General features: G+C 40.9%; 1 protein-coding gene across 1 annotated transcript; it reads left to right on the top strand.

Moving 5' to 3' along the window:
* The first annotated feature begins 725 nt into the window (after window positions 1-725).
* On the top strand, window positions 726-10457 carry rab1ba (zRAB1B, member RAS oncogene family a). The gene is made up of 6 exons (XM_003459747.5): window positions 726-1035; window positions 5288-5360; window positions 5500-5595; window positions 7435-7530; window positions 7776-7907; window positions 8586-10457. The coding sequence occupies exons 1-6, from the start codon at window positions 1022-1024 to the stop codon at window positions 8778-8780; spliced, it is 606 nt and encodes a 201-aa protein (XP_003459795.1). The 5' UTR covers window positions 726-1021; the 3' UTR covers window positions 8781-10457.
* The last annotated feature ends 992 nt before the right edge of the window (window positions 10458-11449 follow it).

The following is an 11449-nucleotide window of genomic DNA, read 5'->3' as shown; positions in this document are numbered from 1 at the left end:
TGAGGGTGATGAGACGGAGAACCCGGCTGTGGTGGACTCCTTTGTCATGAGGTGTGAACAGAATCATCTGGAGATCAATGTGACAAAGATCGAGGAAATGATTGTGGACTTTAGGAGAACCAGGAAACCAGTGACCCCAGTTTCAATGCAGGGGGTCGATGTGAAAATAGTGAAGGACTATAAATATCTCAGAGCACACAGTGACAAGAAAATGAAGCTTATGCGTAATTTCAATAAGGAAGCTCTGTGGTCTCACATCTGTCTGATGTCACTCGTGCTGTATGATTAGTGTGGTATCATACATAATTTTTCATAACTTATACAAATCCCGTTTTTTAATTTGAAATCAGAAAAGTCACACTGAGGGTAAACACAAGCAGCTCTGCGCTAACGTAGCAAGGCACACTGGCTGCGATGACGTTATGTTGACCATACAGATGCCCGCGTTAACCTGACCAGCACAGGTTAACGTGGGCGTGTTTCCTAAACAAGCAGCTGGTGTTAAACAGCTGTGTTGTCATCCGCGTGACACACAGGGAGAGGACCCGTCAGTGAAACCGTCCCATCGGCGGATGCAGCACGTGAAACACGGAGAATATGTAAACAAATCTAATCTGTCGTAAAACTCATTTAACCTGAAACACCGGGAACTACTGGGAAGTTCCACAAGCCGCCATTTCTGTATTTAAAAAAAAAAAAAAAATGGTTTACGCTTCTTAATTACACGTCATCTTTCGTCACTACCGCACCTGCGCAGTCGCCTTATACATTTAGCAAAGAACGGTCACAGAAAGGCAGAAAGAGAGAAAATATATTAACCTAACCAGAGGAAACGATTTTATGTCCGTAAGGATTAAAGCTATACGAGCCGATAGAAGCCGACTACAGCGGAGGAGTCAGAGCAGTGACGGGGACGGTAAACAACCATCGATGTGCCTCTGATATCCGGACATACAAGTCATCTTTTTTGCCTGAGTAGGAAGAGACGAGTCGCCGACAGAGAAACATCCAGACTGAAAGCATGAATCCCGAATAGTGAGTTTCACATTAAACATAATCAACTGCACGGTTGTTTTTATTGTATTCTTCCCGAAAGTATTTATTATGTTTGCTAGTTTTATGCTACATCATACCAGGCTGTTTGTACTAATGTTATGGAGAACAGCAGGTCACGGGCTTTTGTAAACAGGGTGCGAACAGCGTCTTTAATGTGTCAGCTTTCCCAGTGCGGTGTCTCCACACATCAGCAAATACTTTGCTTGCTCGTGTCTCCCGTTTCCACTGTGACCGCCGGGACCTTTAACTATGACCCCCCAACAAAACAGTGCAGTGTAGAGAGAAACACTAATGTAGTAAAAAGGAAAGAAACGCGGTTATTGTTCATTTCAGATACTAGAGCCAAAACGTGTAACGTTAGCCAGCTGATGATTGGGCTTTACTGGCGTGTCATGGCTGACCTGTAGCCTGGGCGAACAGGCTCCGCCTACTCTGTTTCCCTTTTCTCCATGGAGACGGCCACACAATGGAACACACTCGAGAAAAATAAGTTTTTAGTCCCACTTGCACTTAAACTATTTCCATATCAATACTTTTTAGATATATGTAAAGGCAGTTCATTTGTGTTATTTGCATAGGCTGTTGCTAAATAAGAACATAGTTTCCACACTTTAGTTAGAAATTCTTGAATCTCATACCATGGAATTTGTTACATTAATTACCCTGAATAACCATGTGTTTATATCACAAACACACACACGTGATATAAATATTTATATATGTTTAAGGGATGTACGGAGATTATGACTGATTAATCGCACAGTCATAATCTGCCTGTGCACTCAGCCTCTTTGGTTGACCACAGTGAGTCCTGTTAAACCGCTGTGTGGTCTTGGACCTGCACCTCAGTTTCAGGATGCTGTCAGTCTTCTTAGAGCCAGGCCATCTTTGTAGAGCAGCAATTCTTTTTTTCAGATCCCCAGACAGTTCTTTGCCATGAGCTGCTATGTTGAACGTCCAGTATGAGAGAGTGTGAGAGCGATAACACCAGCTTTAACACGCCCACTCCCAATTCTCACCTGAGACCTCGTAACATGACGCTGGGTAGGAAAAAATGGCTAACTGGGCATAATTTGGACATTTTCACTTGAAGGTGTACTCACTTTTGTTGCCAGGTTTAGATATTAATGGCTGTATGTTGAGTTATTTTCAGCAGAGGCAAATTTACACCATCATATGAGCTGTACACTGACTGCTTTACATTGCATCAAAGTGTCATAGTTTCAGTGTTGTCCCATGAAAAGATATAATAAAATATTTACAAAAATGTGAGGTTTGTACTCACTTTTGTAAATATACATCCATTAGTGTGTAATTACATTTTCTAACATTTGATACATTTTCATAAACTTAGAATTAATCCATTAAATTTGTGGCAGTACACCAAAGGTAGAGGAGAGAGAACTCGTAGGCCTTCACAGGCTGTGGAGGCAAATTTAATTTCATGTTTGCACCTTCAGAGTCTAGATATTAAGGATCATACCTATGCTTTGTCATCTGAGAAGGGGTCCCCTTCACCTGGGATGTGAAAACACGATGCAAAGTAACAACCGGCATCTGAAAAAAGTGTCATCTCTGATAGGTTTGTAGCTTAAACCTATTCGCTGGAACGTTGAAGACAATGTAATTACACAGCAAAGCAAGACACGAGTAGGCAAAGTTCTTTATGTTTCTCGTGCACGGGAGAGAACTGGACAGGCGCCGTTCCTTCCCTTGACCCCAGTTTCTCTCGTCTGCTCCCCCGTAACACTGCTCTTTTATTGAGGTTACATGAATATACATAGGTTCATTAACATATGACGTCTACATACACACAAAGAGTACCTTGCCTATGCGTTGTGTAAGTGTGTGTGTGTGTGTGTGTGTGTGGTCCTGTGAAGACTCCCCAAAGCTGGTGCCAGGAGTCTAACGGTACATCTAAACAAAAGGCTCTTATACTTAACCAGATACAGAGTAGGTGTCGTCCTATACCATAAATCAGTAAGAGCAGATATAACCTCTCTCCTGACCTTAAGTTGTGTGTGCATGCCAGAGTGCTCTGGGAGGCACACAGAGTCTCCACAGACTACTAAGGATCAAACCTCTATCAATCTACAACTAATTATAAAACTCTAAGCATATATGAGTAGATATTTCTAAGCATAAATGACAATCAACAATACAAATCTAACAATCTCTTTCTCCTCACTTTAAGTCTCATCTTCTCTAACACACAAAAGACTGGAGGCCTACACTCAGAGTCAGAGTTGTTTTTTCTGCTGCAGCTATATGCAATTAAATTGGGAGGGGTAAAGGCCCCAGTATACTCACCGTTAGGCACAGGAAGTGGCTGCAGTATTCTTCTGAATGATGGGTGTTGCCACTCAGACAATATTGGTATAAAAGTGCTAACATATGAGGGGCAGAAGTGCAAATCGAAAGCAAAGACTTTGCAGCGTTTATTTATTGGCAATGTTTTTTTTCCTCAAACTTCCCTCCCTCTTCTTCTTTCACTTCTTCACTGTGTAAAACTCTGGATACTGTAGGTCTTCTAAAAAAGGAAGTCTCACATCAGAAGTGCTTGACTGACTGGTAGAACTCTCAAACATGTCTCACAAATTTAGAGGATCATCATTTAGCCTGGAGAAATAGTTTGTTGCTTTATAAGAAAGCCCTCCGCAAAGCCAAAACATCTTACTATTCATCACTGATTGAAGAAAATAAGAACAACCCCAGGTTTCTCTTCAGCACTGTAGCCAGGCTGACAAACAGTCAGAGCACTGTTGAGCCAACCATCCCTAACGTTAACTAGTAGACTTCATGAACTTCTTCATAAATACAATTTTAACTATTAAGGAAGAAAACTACTTGTAACCATCTCACACTCAATCTTAAGTATGATCAAACTATCTCAATTAATCAGCTATGTAACACAGGCCTTAAAGCTGGCAGTAGTTAAACTGTATATATCACATTATGTTTGAATAACCTCCAAAAACAAATGTTATTTTCAACCATAGAGTGCCTAAAACAGCACTGGCATACTCATTTTAAATCGACCATTTATTATTTTTTTCTACTTTGTATACTAAAAATCTGACTGAACTGAAATGTTTTATTTTAACCATTTTTTTTATCCATCAGTTGCACACAGAGGATTTTCATAAATGGCAGTACTGTCACAGTAAGTCTCTCTCTGTGGTCAACCATAGACCTTTAACAAACAAAGGATCATAGCAAGAGAAAAGTCAATCAAGCAGAATTCACGAGACAAAATAAAACATTGAAATTAAAAAGGTGCTCTTTTGTGAACATAAAAATTGTACAATTTAAAAAAAATGTGATGCCCTCAAATTACAGAAACAAAAGTCTAGATAGTGACTATAAAAATGACTGACCAAGAACAGTCACAGGTATCGCAGCTTAACGTTTTCTTTGGCGTGTGGGGAGACGTTTAAAACATTCGTACTTTTGCAGTGGATGACTTTTCAGCTGGTGGAATAAATTCTTCGTACTGCTACCTTTTGCAGCAATAGTTTTACAGCATGTTTTGCAAATTACTGCATTTTGTTCAGCATCATCTGAAGCTCCTCCTGGTGCTATATTATTCCGTGTCTGGTAGGATATGAACACACATGCTCACTGCAGTGTGCCGGGTAGAATATTTTCCAGTTGGGAGGGGGCGATAAATGATGCATTCACAGTGTGTGGAAGAAAAAAAGTGAATATTGCCGTGGTAATTTATACTCGATTGTTTCAGTAAAGCCATTTTAACCATCGTATGTGGAAAAACTTGCAATACCTATATATCGAGTCTATTCGATATATCGTCCACCCCTGATTTGAAGAACACTGTACTTCTCAGGGGTCGAGTCGTATCAGCTTAACCTTGCCTGTCTTCCAGGTATTTTATCTGCACACTCCTTTTGAAAGTTGTGTTTGAACAGTAATTGTAAAAGGAAAAAAAGTTGTATTGTCCATTGTTATAAAGTCACATAGGTCTGATTGATTGTTGTAAGATGAGGTAATATTGTATATATTATAGTATAATTATGTTTTTGTTTCCTGTGACTTGGTACACATTTGTTTGAGCATCCCTACTTCAAATTAAAAAAACAATGGTTCCATTTAATTAAAGGGGGATTTTGCACTTAGTCGGGGTCGTATTATAAAATCTTTCTCACTGTTTTTGATTTTGTTTTTGTTTTTTTATTGCAATGGAAACTTTTCAGCCTGGTTCTTTTTATTTCAGTGACTATCTGTTCAAGCTCCTGCTCATTGGAGACTCTGGTGTTGGAAAGTCTTGTCTTCTACTGCGTTTTGCTGTAAGTAGTACTTCCTCACTGTAAGACATTTTTCACTTCTGTTGGACTGAATGAATGTTTTTTAACTGGTTTTGCTGTTGGGCTGACCAAATCATGCTGTCCCTTCCTTTTCTGCCCCCCTTCCCTCCTCTTTCTGTAGGATGACACCTACACAGAGAGCTACATCAGCACCATTGGAGTGGACTTTAAGATTCGCACCATCGAGCTGGATGGCAAGACCATCAAATTGCAGATTGTGAGGGCACATGTACACACAGAGCACCATATTTATGGTCTTCTTTTGCGGCTGGTTAAGGGAAATTTGGCCAGACTGTGACAAAACTTGCAATTCTGGAATCTGTGAGATGTCAGCTTTTAGAAAGTGGATTGTTTGCTTGGTTACATGGTGGACTGAACATGGGGTTCGATAGTTTATATTTACACAGCAGACCTGACGTCATGACTGGTGAACCTGGAGTGAGTGAACTTCAGTTTTTGACAAGTCACGCCGATGTCTCCCCGTCCCAGCTATCCCAGCCCATTGTTCTTCGGAGAATCTCTCAAGTTCCTCCAGATTTTATAATCCTCTGATAAGGAGCTTGATCTTCAGTTAACCCCACAAATATTTAATTGGATTCAAGTTAGGGCTCTGTGCAGGCCAGTCAATAAAGTTGTTGTTAGTTTTCTGAAGGTAGTATTTCACTATTAGAGAAATATGTTTTAGATCGTTGTCATTTTGGGAGACACAGCGATGATGCAAATCCGTTTTTGCTGTGACTGCTTCATGATACTAGTCACTCCAGCTCTTGATACTTGGAAATGCTGTGATAACTTTGCATGTCCATCTCCTGCTTTGTGAGAATCAACAACTCTTTTTCCTCAAGTCCAAACTGATGTTTTGTTTTGATCGTTTGTGAAGTGACAGGTCAAATCCTTGCTGAACTTTTTATACTACATGTACATTGGACGATTTCATTGTAAACACTGGGCAACTCCTGAAAAACAACCCCACATCATAAACCCCCTCCAACAAGCTTTACACTTTGAAAGTCATACAAGTACTGTTCTCCTGGAAACCGGCAAACTCAGATTTGTCCATCAGATTGCCAGAATAACCCAAGAGAACATGTTTCTGCTGTTGTAGAGTCCACTGGCAGCATGCTTTACACCACAGCTTCCGATGCTTTGCGTTGCGTGCGGTGATATAAAGCTGCTTAGCCATGGAAACCACTTCCACTTCTTGACCTAATCTTAAGGATTCTGAAGAAAGTTTGTAGCAATTGATTCTTCTTAAAGTTAGCAACCACTGTTCACTATGCACCTCAGCATCCGCTGACACCAGTCTGTAATTTACAAGGCCTACCACGTCACGTCTGAGTTGCTGTCCTTCCCAATTGCTTCCACTTTGTTATTGGAATATTTAGTATCAAGGTAATTTGGTGACTGTACTTGTTGCACAGGTGGCGTCCTATAGCAATATCACGCTGGCATTAACTCCTGTTTGTAGAAGCAGTTTGCATGCCTAGGTGCTTGATTATATACACCTGTGGCTATGGAAGTGATTGGAATACCTGGATGCAGGGATTTGGATCGATGAGTGAATACTTTTGGCAGTATAGTGTATTTTTGACACTGCCCTGAGGCGTGTCTACTAAAGGTAGATGTGTTTCCTCAAAGCTTTCTAATTTACCAAGTCATTAAAAGGCTAGAGTCATCATTCTTCTGGAAAACAGAAATATTTGGTCTACTGGCAACTTTATAGAAATGTTACCTTTGTCAGAAATCAGACTACAGAAACTTAAAACAACGACGGCGCAGGTTAACTTTGGTCTGTTATTAAGTGTATCATGGATTTAGGGTCAGTTATGGACATTTAATGGGACCTGCAATGTTAAATGGTAAAAGCAACAGTTGACACTGCTTAACTGGTGGCTTCATGAATGTTTCATTTTTCACAAACACAATTGTTTTTCTATCATAATATGCTCACAGCAAATCAAAGGAAGAAATGATCTTTGTGCGTGTACTTGTTATAATTGTAATATATTAATATAGCCTCCCTTTTTCTCCTCCTTCTCTCTCTTCGTCCCTCCAGTGGGACACTGCAGGCCAGGAGAGGTTTCGTACTATCACCTCCAGTTACTATCGTGGAGCCCATGGCATCATAGTTGTTTATGATGTGACAGACCAAGTGAGTGAGCGATCTACAATCCTCAGAGCAGGCATTTTTATGGAGTTATGGTCTATTTAATCTGAAGTAAAGTAAATAAATATTTGCCAATACTTGCTACTTTTATCTGAAGAAGTGGTAACTTGGTAAAAAATGACAGTCTTGTCTTGCTATGTTCTCCACAAGGAAGATTTGAATTTTTGAAGATACTTTGTATTCATGTTTAGAGACAGCTTTTTGTTCATTTTCACATTCTCATTGTACAGGAGTCCTATAACAATGTCAAGCAGTGGCTTCAGGAAATTGACCGATATGCCAGTGAAAATGTCAATAAACTTCTGGTGGGCAACAAGTGTGACTTGACGACTAAGAAAGTAGTGGACTACACAACTGCTAAGGTATGGCTGCTTATGAATAACTGTATCTCTCTCTCTCTCGTGAGGTCATTTTGATGGGACCTGATTATTCATATCAAATATGATGGCATATCTGGATGGCATTATAAAACTAGTTCATGTTCATGTTATTATTGGTTGTAAATCATTTTTATCCTGTTCTCTTAAAACCTCCCTCAAAAGCCTTCAGTTGATCCAGAATGCTGCACCGAGAGTATTGACGGGGGACCGTCTAAGGAGCTTAGAAAACTTCTTCAGTTCTAAAACCAAATGTTGGAGAGTCCCAGGTATTTAATCCCTAGTGGAAGCTGGGATTAAATGCAGTTTTGAGATCCCTTGCGTGCTGCCTCAACTGCCACTCACGTCTTGCATCGGGTGATCTCACTTGAAAGGGTGACCCCGATCAATAGTGGGTCAACTACCGTCTTAAGGGACAACTCCCACTAGGGATTAAATACCTGGGACTCTCCAACATTTGGTTTTAGAACTGAAGAAGCTTCTCAGATGAGAGGTGAAACATCTTCAAGAAACTTAAAGAAACTTTCTTTCTAAACTCCTTAGACTACCAGGACCTGGATGACTGAGAACCCACACAGCCACTTGAGGCCACCAAATGGACTGAAATATTCTGACAGCAGATTTCTGACTGTTTACACTAGAAATTTCTTCTTATCTTTTCAGGAGTTTGCTGACTCTTTGGCGATCCCCTTTCTGGAGACCAGTGCCAAGAATGCCACAAATGTAGAGCAGGCTTTCATGACCATGGCAGCCGAGATCAAGAAACGCATGGGCCCCGGGGCCACAGCTGGCGGGGACAAGCCCAACTTAAAAATCGATAGCACCCCCGTCAGGCAGTCTGGAGGGGGTTGCTGTTAAAGGACCTACAACCACACCACAACCATCTCAGTGATTTCTCTACTCTGTTCCCTCCCATCACCTGTACAACTCACACCCCACCATATAACCCACTCCCACTCCCGACTTTCCCTCTGTGACCTGCTCGGACAGAGGACTAAACTGCAAAGTCAGATTGAATCTGTATGAGGGTTAATTCAGACCTGTTCAGCCTTTTGATTAGACAGAGAGGAAAGCAACCAGGAAACACTGAGACCATTTTTATCTTTTGCCGTGGAGGCAGAAGGAAATGAGATATGGCAGGAGATTGGCATTAATTTAGAATGAAATGGAAATAAACGATTAGGTTCAGATTTAAGTGAGGTTATTGCTACAAAACACAGACACAGTAGTCTGATGGCATGAGTTACAAAAATTAAAGCCATTTGGCCAAATGCATTCATGCTTGGGCTCCGTCTGTTTTTACTGATCTCAGCCCAAACTTCACTCCCTACAATTATTTACCTGCACACACTCATTACGCTACACACTGTGGATGACCTGAACTCTTTAGGATGCTAGCAGTCTTATAACTGTGACACATCGTTGCTGTTTCCTGAGGAGGGTCTAGGATGGATGATGGTCTAGGGAAAGCCCAATCAGGGAGCCTCCTCTCCTTCATCTATTTCCTTCCTCTTCTGAGCCACTTTTTTATAGTGTGTTTAGACAAAAGCAAGGTGAATGTTTTTATTATGTAACTCTTGTTTGAGGAATCAGCGTTCTTTTGCCTCAGTCAGCCAATGTACTAAACATACAGACGTATGCTGTGAGCCAGCAGGAAACAAACCCCACTGACCGTGTCGAAGAGAATCTGTTTCTCTCTGTTGGTCTGTTTTTATGTTTTGGAACAGTTACATTTCCCCCCAAAGTTTTTAACTTGCGCACCTGGGCCTAACTTTGCTTCATCGTGTATCATGTCATGTGTAATATATAGTCACATTGTCTTTTTTCTGTCTGAACACACCTTGCTCGCTCTTTTTCAAACAGACTGGGACTCTCTGCTACGGCCTTCATGGTGCTGCACTCTGTTTCATCCATGTAAAGAGATGGAAAGTGTTGATGTGAAAGATGGGAGAAGGAGAACTTGCTTTCAGTCTCTTTATAGTGGCAGTTGTTGTGTAAGAGTAAAGTAACAAAGCGTCTCTTTGCAGCCCCGTATGCAGAGGCTGAACCACTGGGTTGGGTCACCTGAGCCTGACTCTTACTGTTGTTTTGTTGTTGTTGTTGATTTGAGTCAAAAATTCAGATATGAATAAAATCACCAATATTTGTATTTATCTACATACAATCAGAATGTAAGTATTGTAATAGAATCAGAGCTGCTCTGCTGGATAAACTGTGATTGCACCATTTCTAAATTATCTCGAGCATCTTTTTGCTACATTCTGTATTGGATGGTATATAAACTGATTTGGTTCGGGCCATGAAGGTGTTTCCCTGACACAGCACATAGATGATGAAGGATGACTAAGCTGGAGTGAAGAGATTCACTCAGTCGTACCCATGTTTCATCAAAGCTTGCAGAACTTTTTGTCCCAGGAAATGTTTTAAGGATCTTAAAGGTTCCTTTAGATTGGAGTTCGTCTGTGTTTCCGCTGCAGTCTGGAGTCCGGGGACAGTCAGTCTACTGGAATGCAATAAAGATGAGCAACCATGTTATACTGTCGTGATCACTGTTCTCTGCTCTCTGTGTCTGACTGGTCAGTGCTGAGCTACAGTCCATAGAGCCAAGAGGCTACTGTGAACAGCGTGAATTTGAACTTTGGTGGGATTAAAGAGCCTTCACAGGATTTTTTGTGTGGAAGGTTGGACACATGTATTTTAGGATAACCACAGTGAAACTGTTTTCAGAGTAATATTTGACTGCCACTGCGTCTCTCTTAATCAACAAATTGTTTGCAAACAATAAAAATTTCTGTCCAATAACAAACAAGCTACAGAGGAGACTGGTTGTGAAATACTGAAGAGTAATGAATACAAGACTGAAATGTTCAGCATTACCAGCATCTCTCTAGAGTTTCTTTGTAAGTGGATTTTAAGGGGTAAAATAATTTCATTGGAAACTAAATTTCAGCCCTAATCCCTGCAGTGGAAACTCTAAAGCAGGGGTCCCCAGTCCCAGTCCACGAGGGCCGGTGTCCTGCAGGTTTTAGATCTCACCCTGGGTCAACACACCTGAATCACATGATTAGTTCATTACCAGGCCTCTGGAGAACTTCAAGACATGTTGAGAAGGTAATTTATCCATTTAAATCAGCTGTGATGGATCATGGGCACATCTAAAACCTGCAGGACACCGGCCCTCGTGGACTGGGATTGGGGACCCCTGATCTAAAGGAACCTGGTTCTGGTGATAGAAACAGGGCTTTATTCTGACAACATTGGCAATATCCTGCAATTATCTTACAATAAATTTTCTGTCAGCATTTTGTTTTACATTTCCTTTTGTATTTCTAATTCAGCCCTGTTGTCCGGTTACATAACAGCAGATTTCCTTGTTTGCAGATGAAGCTGGTGCAGAGATGTGCTGGTTGAGGGAGTTTTAGAAAAACTGATGTTCTTTGCCTGTTATGGACCACACGTTGTTTCAGTCCAAGAGTATCTCTGGTTCTTCATCAAATTCTTTAGTGCTCTTCTTTGTGTCTTGTTCA

The sequence above is a fragment of the Oreochromis niloticus genome, linkage group LG3 (assembly GCF_001858045.2).
Source record: "Oreochromis niloticus isolate F11D_XX linkage group LG3, O_niloticus_UMD_NMBU, whole genome shotgun sequence".
NCBI lineage: Eukaryota > Metazoa > Chordata > Actinopteri > Cichliformes > Cichlidae > Oreochromis > Oreochromis niloticus.
Note: the sequence above shows the minus strand (reverse complement) of the source record. Positions and strands in the feature narration are given on the sequence as shown.

Coding starts and splice junctions, on each gene's coding strand:
- rab1ba (XM_003459747.5), top strand. Junction 5,361..5,499: donor GTCTTCTACTGCGTTTTGCT/GTAAGTAGTACT, acceptor CTCTTTCTGTAG/GATGACACCTACACAGAGAG. Junction 5,596..7,434: donor AGACCATCAAATTGCAGATT/GTGAGGGCACAT, acceptor TCGTCCCTCCAG/TGGGACACTGCAGGCCAGGA.